Source organism: Crocuta crocuta, unplaced genomic scaffold (genome assembly GCF_008692635.1).
Source record: "Crocuta crocuta isolate KB4526 unplaced genomic scaffold, BGI_CrCroc_1.0 scaffold70, whole genome shotgun sequence".
In the NCBI taxonomy this organism is placed as follows: Eukaryota; Metazoa; Chordata; class Mammalia; order Carnivora; family Hyaenidae; genus Crocuta; species Crocuta crocuta.
The window spans coordinates 17,644,265-17,655,741 of NW_027528417.1; the positions used below are offsets into that span (position 1 = coordinate 17,644,265).

The 11,477-nt window shown below is 44.7% G+C and overlaps 1 protein-coding gene across 5 annotated transcripts in view; it reads left to right on the forward strand.

Annotated features, from left to right (window-relative positions):
- ABCC5 (ATP binding cassette subfamily C member 5) overlaps positions 1-11,471 on the forward strand; it is a 168,255-nt gene extending 156,784 nt beyond the window's left edge. For all 5 annotated transcript variants that reach the window (XM_077754472.1, XM_077754473.1, XM_077754474.1 and 2 more), the window contains 4 exons: positions 5,739-5,817; positions 6,804-6,917; positions 7,503-7,667; positions 10,782-11,471. In XM_077754472.1, coding sequence (XP_077610598.1) covers positions 5,739-5,817; positions 6,804-6,917; positions 7,503-7,667; positions 10,782-10,883 — 460 coding nt within the window. In that variant the 3' untranslated portion in view covers positions 10,884-11,471. The remainder of the gene's footprint in view (positions 1-5,738; positions 5,818-6,803; positions 6,918-7,502; positions 7,668-10,781) is intronic.
- The last annotated feature ends 6 nt before the right edge of the window (positions 11,472-11,477 follow it).

The window sequence follows — 11,477 nt, forward strand, 5'->3', positions numbered from 1 at the left end:
AGTGTGTCCCTTTCCTTTTTTTTTTTAAATTTCTTTAAATTTATTTTCTTCTTTTGATAGTCCGTGTGGAACTTGAGATTTCCCCAAAGCTCCTTGGCCTCAATATCAGAAAGTAATATTAAGTCTAGAATAACCATATCAGGAACACTAGATATTATCTAACATTTGCTGAAGTCTTTCTGGAGAGAGGGGATATATGAGAAATCTTTACCTTCCTCTCAGTTTTCCTATGAACCTAAATTGGCTCTTGAAAATTATCTTAAAAAAGTGGGGCGCCTGGGTGGCTTAGTTGGTTAAGCGTCCGATTTTCGCTTAGGTCATGATCTCGCAGTTCGNACTGCTGTAAAGAACAACAGAACAGTATATGGCAGATGTTCAAAGCATTTTAAATTTTTTTACTGTTTATTTATTTTTGAGAGACAGAGAGACCGAGTACAAGTTGGAGAGGGCCAGAGAGAGAGACACACACAGAATCTGAAGCAGGCTCCAGGCTCTGAGCTATCAGCACAGAGCCTGACGTGGGGCTCAAACACACGAACTGCGAGATCACAACCTGAGCCGAAGTCGGACACCCAACAGAGCCATCCAGGCGCCTCTTGTCCAAAGCATTTTAATTATATTAATTGATCAAATACTCACAACCCCATGAGTTAGGTACTATTGTTATGCCTATTTTATAGATGAAAAAACTGAAACCCAGAGAAGTTAAATAATTTGCCCAAAGGTAGGAATCTGAGCCTAGGCTGTCGGGGCTCTTATGTGCCACACTCACTGCATCGCCTCCTGAAGTTATCACAACACCCACTAATAATCACGACCTTGGAAAGTATTCTGTCTTTCCAAAAACCAGGCCTGCTTCCTCAGGGGCCTAACCTTTAGTTACCTTTCTTTTCCAGCATCTTCAAAATCTCATCTGCGTCCAGATTTGTACAGGCCTCCCTTATATAGGAAAAAAATAATCATACACTCTCTGCTACTCTCTTGAGTCTTTTCACTTACCTTTCCCCATATCTCTTTTTCCACCTCTAATCTTTTTTTCTATCTAATTTTACTCTTAACAACTGAAGGCCCAAGCCAGTCCATATTTCTGAATAACTGTCTAGAGCTCTCCTTTAGCTTCCTGATAGCAGAAGGTCTGTAGGTCCCAAGCCCCTGCTCTGAGCCCTGAGGCTGCTCAGGAGGCACCCTCACTCCTCCCGCCTCTGCTATGACAGGACAGGTGTGGTGTAGCAGCGTCTTCCCATGTATGGGGGGGGAGGGGACTCCTGTATCCTCTCACACTCTCAGAGATATTCTTAGCCTCATTTAGCTGTGGCCAAGAGGCAAGCTTAGAATACTGCTAAAAATAAAATACGAAAGACCAAAGATGAAAAGCACTTCTGGCAACATTAGGACTCCAGGAGTTCTCTCTCTTTTTTTGTTTTAACCTTTATTTATTTTTGAGAGAGAGAGATGATGCCAGCAGGGGCAGAGAGAGAGGGAGACATAGATCTGAAGCAGTCTCTAAGCTGGCAGCACAGAGCCTGACACAGGGCTCGAACCCACAAACCTGGAGATCATGACCTGAGCCGAAGTCAGATGCTTAACCAACAGAACCACCCAGGTGCCCCAGGACTCCAGGAGTTCTGACTTTTAAAAATAGGTGCCTTCATGCTCAGATGCTTTTTTTCTCCATCCACCCAGCTACAACTTTTGATGCAGATGCATAACTTTGCTTTCACTTCTGTTTGTAGCTCAGACTCAGGGCCATCTGGCTTCTCTAATGAGAGTGTATTTTTTTCTGTTCCTGATTGAGCTCCCTGTTGAGATCAGTCTGGTCTGCCTTAATGTGTATGTACACCACCTACTGGTGTATGTAAATATTCCTTATATATCTGGAGCTCATTGCTCAGTCTTCAGCGGCTCCGTCAGCTGGTGTGATGAGCCTCAGAAGGTTGAATGTTGAGCCTACCCATGTGTCTGTCCACAGAGAATCTGCTGGGGCAGGCTGTTTAGTGAGCAGGTAACTGTATCCCTTATGTGCATACTCTGTGTCTAATAAGAGGTATGTGATGAACTCCCTAGTTGTATTTGTTTCCTAGGGGTGTCACAACAAAGTGCCTCAAACTCAGTGGTCTAAAACAACAGGAATTCATTGTCTCACAGTTCTGGAGACTAGAAGTCTGAAATCAAGGTGTCAGCAGGCTCATGCTTCCTCTGATCCTTCCCTTGTCTCTTCTACCCACTAGTGGCTTGCCAGCAATCTTTGGTGATCCTTGGCTGATAAGTGCATCATTGTGATCTCTGCCTCCATTGTCACATGGCCTTCTATCTTTGTATTCTGCCTTCCCATGACCCTCTCTCATAAGGACACCAGTCATATTGGATTAAAGCCCACTCTACTTCGCTACTCCAGAATGACCTCATTTTAACTAATTATGCCTGCAATGACCCTATTTCCAAATAGGGTTACATTCTTAGATACGGAGGGTTAGGACTTAATGTCTTTTTGGAGAGGACACACTTCAACCCATAACAATAGGCATCACTGTACAGTTTTTCTGCTTAATGTTTTATTTATTTTGAGAGAGAGAGCATGTGTACATGCATATGCAGGGGAAAGGCAGGGAGAGGGGGAGAGAGAATCCCAAGGAGGCTCTGCTAGCACAGGGCTCAAACTCATGAACAGTGAGATCTTGACTTCGGCTGAACCAAGAATTGGACACTCAGCCAACTGAGCCACCCAGGTCCCCTGGACTACCTTCTTTAAGAGATATGCCAACAGACAGGGCGCCTGGGTGGCTCAGTTGGTTAAGCGTCCGACTTTCACTTAGGTCATGATCTCACGGTTCGTGGGTTTGAGCCCCGCGTCAGGCTCTGTGCTGACAGCTAGCTCAGAGCCTGGAGCCTGCTTCAGATTCTGTGTCTCTCTCTCTCTCTCTGACCCTACCCTGCTTATGCTGTCTCTCTCTCTCTCTCAGAAATAAAACATTTAAAAAAACTAAAAAATAAAAGAAATATGCGAACAGAGATAATAGATATTAGATGGTAGGCCTGTAGAAGATTAGTCTTCCCATCTAGACTTTTCACAGCTAGAACTTTATCAGAACTCTTTCTGAGCCTGGTATTCTGAATCCTGAGATTATTGTGTCCACTTGGAAAATGCATTGAATATATGAATCAGAAAACCACCAAGCATTGGAATGAGGCAGCTAATGTGTCCACATGTACCTTGTCTATTTAACAGTTGCCAGTGATTGAATGTCTGCCTTGTTCCAGGCACTGTATGTATGCTATCTCTAATTTATAGCAATCTACCAAAGCTTGTCACTGTATCCCCATTTTATAGAGCAGAAGACTGAGGTGTAATTTGTCCAAGGTCATGCAGATGATAAGAAGCAGAGTGGGGATTTGAGCCCAGTCTGCCTGGATTCTTTGTGCTCACTCTGCACCACACTTCTGCAATAATCACATTTCTGCAATTACAGAAAATGCTTAAATTGTGACATACTAATACCTCTTACCAGGAAGTCAAATAAAGATGTATGTCCCTTTATTCTTACAACAAATAGTAGACAATGTACATGGGTTTCCACAGTGAATGAGATTCGGACAAGGATCCTGATCCACTGGGGAAGACAAATGAACAGAGAGACAAGTACCATAATGAGGGTGAGCATAAGGACACCTAAATCAGGCTTAAAGGGACAGGAGACTTTCTGTGTCTAAGTTGTGACCTGAAGGACAAGAAGGAATCATAACCAAGGAGTAACAGCAATGACAATAACATCATCATAATACCAGCTCTCACATACACAGTGCTAACAGAGCACCGGGGGACTGCTCTAAGTACTTCCTACACGTGAAATGCAGCTGTCACAACAACTTTATGAGGAGGTACTTTTTCCAATTTTTTTAATGTTTATTTTTGAGAGACAGAGACAGAGCATGAGAGCAGAGAGGGAGACACAGAATCTGAAGCAGGCTCCAGGCTCTGAGCTGGCAGTCAGCACAGAGCCCGACGCGGGGCTCGAACCCATGAACCGTGAGATCATGACCTGAGCTAAAGTCAGACGCTTAACTGACTGAGCCACCCAGGCACCCCAAGGAGGTGCTTTTTTTTTTTTTTTTAATATTTTTTAATATTTTTATTTATTTGTAGGAGAGAGAGAGACAGCGTGAGCAGGGGAGGGTCAGAGAGAGAGGGAGACAGAGACTCTGAAATAGGCTCCAGGCTCTGAGCTGGCAGTCAGCACAGAGCCCGACGCGGGGCTCGAACCCATGAACCGTGAGATCATGACCTAAGTGAAAGTCGGACGCTTAACCGACTAAGCCACCCAGGCGCCCCACCAAGGAGGTGCTTTTTGATCCCTGTCTTACGCGTGAGGGCACTGAAGCACAGAGAAGTTAAGCTAACTTGGTCAGGGTTACACAGTCGTAATAGAAGCTGCGTAGGAATCAGCAAGTCTGGCCCCAGAGCCCTTGTTTCTACCAGTGTCTCTCTAGCAAAAGGATGGAGAGAGGTGCACATGTTCAAAGGGCATAAGAGAGCAAAGCCAGTTAGAGTCTCCCAACAGAGTCCAGAAGTGGCCCAAAGGGATGAGCGAGGCAGGTGCCAGCCTGTGCTTCCTCCTGTCAGGTGGGGTTCTGAGATAATGTCCCACTTGCGTTTGTGTGCCTGGAATCGCTTACCCCAGGCATGGACACCAGTGTGACATGGAGCTAAAGTTTTCCCAAAAACTTTCCTATTTCCTATATGCCAAGTATAATTTTATGAACAAAGCAGATTATACCTAATACCTTTCAGGTTACTAGACCTGTAAATGTCATGTTTAGATGGGGACAAGGCACCGCAAAATTAATGTAACATCCCAATTTCCATCAATGATCTGTTCTACCCCAACACTTCGCCCTTGTCCTCTAGAACAAAGAGCTGTTTCCCCTGTCTTTAAGATTTCCAGAAATGTCTAGGCCAATTGTTTTGGTATCATCCTTGATGTTCTTCAGGTAGATACTATTGGTACAGTAAGCAAGTATAGCCCCCAGTCTGGTTTTCTGTTCCAGTAAATTCCTTCCTCTTGAGTTGCTCTTCATGTTCTCCTTTCTCCTTTACTTGATCAGCTCCTCCTCCTGGTCAATCAGCTGCCATCGAGTCCCTGCTCAGTGACAGGCTCTCACCCTGGTACATCAGGATGTTTTTCTAAGTTTGAACATAAGAAAGATGTATTTCAACATGTAAATGTCAAAATGCTAACAGTGTTTGTTTCTGGGGGTCTGATTAGAAGTGATTAAAATGTCATTGGTTTTAGTTGTGTGTTTCACATATCTATACTTCTTAATTTTTCTGTAACTAACTTGTATTATTTCCATAATAAAAAATAAAAGTTAAACCAAATAGAGTTTTATAAAGAAGACAGAGAGGGAGCGCCTGGGTGGCTTGGTTGGTTAAGCACTGACTCTTGATTTTAGCTCAGGTCAGGATCCTGGGGCTGTGAGATTGAGCCCTGCATCTGGCTACATGCTGGCAGTGTGGAGCCTGCTTGGGATGCTCTCTCCCTCGCTCTACCCCTCCCCCACTTGGGCATGCTCACTCTCTCTCTCTCTCTCTCTCTCTCTCTCTCTCTCAAAAATAAACAAACTTAAGAAGAAGACAGAGCGGTCCGGCCTGTTGTCATATACGTTCCTGTGACAGATAACCTTTGCAGGATGGTGCCTTACATGTTGGATAATTGAGAAATCCCTACTGTGTTTCTCTCTAGATCAAATTTAGATCCCTTCAACCAGTACACTGAAGACCAGATTTGGGATGCCCTAGAAAGGACACACATGAAAGAATGTGTAAGTAAAGCACAGAGGGAGCACTTTGCTGGAATTTCAGGGGGGGAAACACAGTGATGTGGTGGTCTCTCTCCAGCCTGCCCAGGCTGCGCCTGTCCAGCCTGGCCTGTCGCCTGTTTCCAGGATGCTGTGAAATCCTGTGAAGGAGCACGTTCAGTAAGGCTTCCCAGGCATTTTGGAAAGGGCATAAAAGTTGATCTCTCTCGACCATGGCCCTTCTGCTATCTATTGATTAAAAACAATATTAATGACAACCACTCAGAATTCTGTAATGCTTTTAATTTCTATTTTATCTATCATGACAGTGTAACATGTTTTTGAACCATTTGAATAGGTATGGAGTCCACAGAAAGCGTGCAGCATGCATATGGAGTCATAGGCTTGTTGGGGTAGCTCAGCATGCACCTGCTCGAGGCCACAGGTGATCCGCTTGGCCTGGAGTAGGATCTCTCATGCCCCTGGGTTGAGTAAAGCTCTGGATCCCTTGCCCTGATTCAACTACATCAGCTCTGCCTTCACCACTTACATATTGGCCTTCCTCAAACAATTTCATTTGAAGAATAGGCTCGATAGCTTATTATAAAGCCAAATTTGACAGCCATGGACCTATAGCTTTGAAATTCATAAAGAGCGATCTCTTTGCATGACCATAATTTCAGAACCAAAAATTAGGGCCACCATCTGACAGGGTTTGGAGACATGGAAATACTGGAATTTCTAGAACCTTTTAATGGTATGAGGCTAACAAAATAATCTATCTGAAATATGACATGTCCTAGAAGATGAGGGTCCTCATACATGTGACCATCAAACCTATGCCTTCCTCTTAAGTGAGCCGGATTTGTGACTAAAAATTGTTTCATCTATTTCAGAATAGTTTATTTGTGCCACTAGATTTTTGACAAAATTTAGTATAATTTTTCTTTTTTTTTTTTTTGCAAAATTTACTTTTTGACCCTTCAAGTCTCAACTTCCTTTCTCCTTAGATTGCTCAGCTACCTCTGAAACTTGAATCTGAAGTGATGGAGAATGGGGATAACTTCTCAGTGGGGGAGCGGCAGCTTCTATGCATCGCAAGAGCCTTGCTCCGTCACTGCAAGGTAGGCGGTTTGGAGAGTGGCCGGAGGGAGAATGGCCTTTTCCCTGTCATGTGAGAACCAAAGGCGTTCCTGGCGCGAAGCCCAGTGGAGCATTTTAGGAGCAGACCCAGAGATGCTACTAAATTCACCTTGATACGATCTGGGTATACAAGTGTTTTTGAGCCTTCAAACTTCCCTGAGCCTTTAATTTCCAAAGGTGACTTTTGTTTCTGACCAGGGAGTAGTTGTGGTACTGTTGAAAGCCATAGACTTAAAGACATCTAGGCCATCAAATCCAGTCCCTTGTTTTGTAAACCAGAAGAGGAAGATCCAGAAAGATGTTCAGAGTCACAGAGCAAGCAGGGCAAGCATTTTGTTAGATCTGTATTACACACATTTTCTCTTATTTGTGGAAATGAAGGCAAACACGTGGGTTTGAAGTTGTCTCCGTTCTAAGTAAAATGGTCCTTTTACATATGTGTGTACTTAGGAAAAATAGATTATGGTATAAAATTTAAATAATGAAATACATTTTAGTGAAATGTGGATTAAGTAGAATGCTTAGGGAATTGATTGGATCTCTCTTTCTCCTCTCTTCTCTGGCAGATTTTGATTCTAGATGAAGCCACAGCTGCCATGGACACAGAGACAGACTTACTAATCCAAGAGACCATCCGAGAAGCATTTGCTGACTGTACCATGCTGACGATTGCCCATCGCCTACATACAGTCCTAGGCTCCGATAGGATTATGGTGCTGGCCCAGGGACAGGTACTGAGCCCCTGAGGGACCATGGCTTGGCATGTGGCCTTGTCTGGGAGGAAAACTGGCCCCTGGCAGGACTGGGCTGATTGCCATCTCAGGGCAATTCTTAGCTTTCAGATAAGCTTCCTTAGCAGCTCTGACCTGGCGGCTGCACAGAGGGATACAGCCCTCCAAATCAAGAGACTGAGTAGGAGCACTCTTACTGGGTTCTCATTTGAAAAACTGCTTTTTTGTTGCTCGTAAAAGTGACACTTTGACTTAGGTCAGAGAGCGTGTGTTCATACTCACTCACACAGGCAAGATTTGAGGCATATTGAGACCAGCCACCTTGTGTTTGCTCTTTGCAATCATGTAGTGTTGCCGAACTTCTTCTCTGGCTCTTCTAAGCTTTCCCACAATCTGGCCCAGCCTAGCCGCCTTCATTTCCCACTCTCTCCTTGCAGGTGCTGGTGGCTCTAAACAGTCTTGCATCCCCTAAGCTGGTTCTCTTCTGTGTCTTCCTGTGTCACTTGGTTCCCTCTGCCTCCAGCACCTTTTCCTCTTGTCCCCTCACCCCCATCCCCATACCTGTCTGTGTATAGCCTGTCTGTCTCTTAAGAAAGACCTGGCCTAGGGGCGCCTGAGTGGCTTAGTCGGTTAAGCGTCCGACTTTCGCTTAGGTCATGATCTCACGGTTCGTGGGTTCGAGCCCCGCGTCGGGCTCTGTGCTGACTGCCAGCTCAGAGCCTGGAGCCTGTTTCAGATTCTGTGTCTCCCTCTCTCTCTGACCCTCCCCTGCTCACGCTGTCTCTCTCTCTCTCTCTCCTAGAAATAAATAAAACATAAAAAATTTAAAAAAAAGAAAGAAAGAAAGAAAGAAAGAAAGACCTGGCCTAAATACCCTAATTGCCTCTGCCACCTTATTTTTTTTCAATTTTTTAAAATGTTTTATTTATTTCTGAGAGAGAGAAAGAGAGAGACAGCGTGAGCAGGGGAGGGTCAGAGAGAGAGGGAGACACAGAATCTGAAACAGGCTCCAGGCTCTGAGCTAGCTGTCAGCACAGAGCCCAATGCGGAGCTCGAACCCACCAACCGTAAGATCATGACCTGAGCCGAAGTCAGACGCTTAACTGACTGAGACACCCAGGTACCCCGCCTCTGCCACCTTAAACTTTATGTGTACCTCTGGTATAGCTCTTCTGCCTCGTCTGACGGTACTTGGCTAATGCTCCATCTCCCCTATTAGACTGTAAGCTCTCTAGAGTCAGGGGTCCTACTTCATTCATCTTTGGGTCTCTGGCAAGGCTCTGTACTATGTTCTTTGCATATGGTAGATGTTAAGTATGTCACTTAAGGTGTTAAGTAGATTCGTGTTGGATGGGTACCTCCTTTGTGTGCCCCTGGGATGACAGCAAATTGGTGGTTTGGCAGCAGGAAAAAGCCAGTTACGATATGTAACTTGTCTTGTGTTACTAATAATAATGGCTACCATAATGGCCACTTTCACTGTATGTTTCTTGTATGTCAGGCACCATGCTAAGCCCTTTTACATACTGCCCCTCAATATATGACTAATCATCACAACCACTGAGAAAGATACAGATGTTTTAACCCTACCTCAGGTAGGGTACTTAACCTGGTACTTAACAGGCTCTGGGAACTTAACCTATCTCTAGTCCACGGGAAGGGAGAATTGGAGCCGAGGTAGGCCAGCGACCCTGAAGTCGGCTTTATACTGCCAGACCGCACTGTCCTTCTGTTTGTGGAGAAGAGCATCTAACACTGCAGATTTAGGCTGGGCTTCATAGTGAGTTTGAGATTTAAGGTTAATGATTTTTCCCCTCATATTGAAATTACGTTAACATTAGTGTTTTTTTGTTACCATCTTTGTTTGCTTTATACTAAATGTTTACTGAGATTCTATTAAGCAGAGCTACTGCTCTGTACATAGGTATTAAATAGAATATAGAAAAATAAAGTAGATGGGACCAAGAACACCTTCTTTAGGGGAATTTCTGGGAAATTCTTTCTTAGAGACACACATCCAGACCACTTTCTTTCTGAGTGGCTCAATGTTTTGGGATGGGGATTGATTGGCTCTTAATGAGGGATTCTAGCCTTCCCTTCCCTTGATTTTTGTGCTCATTAAAATCTGCTTATAGTTTTAGGAAAAACTGAAAAACATGGAAAAAAGCATAAAAGCAATACTAAGTCATTTACCTCCTCAGGGATAAGCATCATTAATACATTAATTTGCACCCTGCCAGCATTTTTCATGCCTGTATGCACACAGACTCCAGCAGATAGGATGTGCTTTGCTGGAGACACACAATACCAGAATGAAAGAGGCTTGGGCGGTAGGAGTTTATCATCCCATGGCAGGAGGCCTGACGGTTGGTTATGCAGCAGATCAGCAACACCAGCTTCTCCATCAGCTTCCAGCCAGCGCCTACCTTCCCTCCCCATCATGGTGCAGGATGTCTGCTCTAGCTCCCAATGTCGTATCTGCACACAGGCACTCCTGTGGAAGGCTTTGGCCTTATGTCTGTATCTATCGGGCAGGACAGCCTTTCCTAGAAGCACCACAGAGACTTCTCCTTGGTCAAGGCTGTGTCCGTGTCTTGGCCCTGTAGCAAGAAAAGCTGGGAAAGTGGATATGTGACATTTTCTGCCTCTATCGTGGAAGGCAGGCTCTGCCAGCATAGCATTCAGTTTTTTACTACCATTTCAGTATGGTTTTCAGTGACTACACCCAAGTCCGTCATAGGAATGGATAATTGACTGGCTGGGTCCTTTACTTCCTATTTTATTCTGCCAACTGCGTATTTTGAGGTCTTCTTTTTCCACCTACGGATTAGGATCAGTTTGTACAACAAGATGAGAGTTGCCTCCTATGCCGTTGACTTGCCCTGCCATTTATTTCCCTCCTGAGATTTCTGTGAAGGGAGTCTGGATGTCTTTGTCCCTAACCTTTCCTTATACCCTGGTTAGTTAAAAAAAAAAAAAAGTGGAACCCACTTGGGCATGGAGGGATTCATCGAAGCGTCACTGCGATTCTGCCCCCAGGGGGACTTGGTGTTTGCCCCTTCCTGGCAGTGCCCCTCTGAATGACCCCACGTGATGTGTCTCCTTCCTTTGCAGGTGGTGGAGTTCGACACCCCATCAGTCCTTCTGTCCAATGACAGCTCCCGGTTCTATGCCATGTTTGCCGCTGTGGAGAACAAGGTCGCTGTCAAGGGCTAACTCCTCCCCGCTGCTGCCACGTCTCTCTTCCTTGGAGCATTGCCATTCCCTGCCTAGGGCGGGCCCCTCATCGCGTCCTCCTGCCGAAACCTTGCCTTTCCCAATTTTATCTTTCGCACAGCAGTTCAGGATTGGCTTATGTGTTTCAATTTTAGGGAGAGTCATATTTTGATTATTGTATTTATTCCATATTCATGTAAACAGAATTTAGTTTTTGTTCTTAATTGCACTCTAAAAGGTTCAGGGAACCGTTATTATAAATGTATCAGAGGCCTATAATGAAGCTTTATACGTGTAGCTATATCTATATATAATTCTGTACATAGCCTATATTTACAGTGAAAATGTAAGCTGTTTATTTTATATTAAAATAAGCACTGTGCTGATAGCAGTGCAAATTCCTTTCTATCATTTTTGTACAGTTTGCTGTACTAGAGATCTGATTTTGCTATTAGACTGTAGGAAGGGTAGCATACTGTTCTTCAGCTGGCGGTTTCACGGTGCCGGGTTCTCTGGATGTCCAAGAGGAAGATGTGTGGCAATGGCGAGCCCTCCGGCCGGCGGCCCCCTCTGCGCCTCCGCGCAGCCACTCCC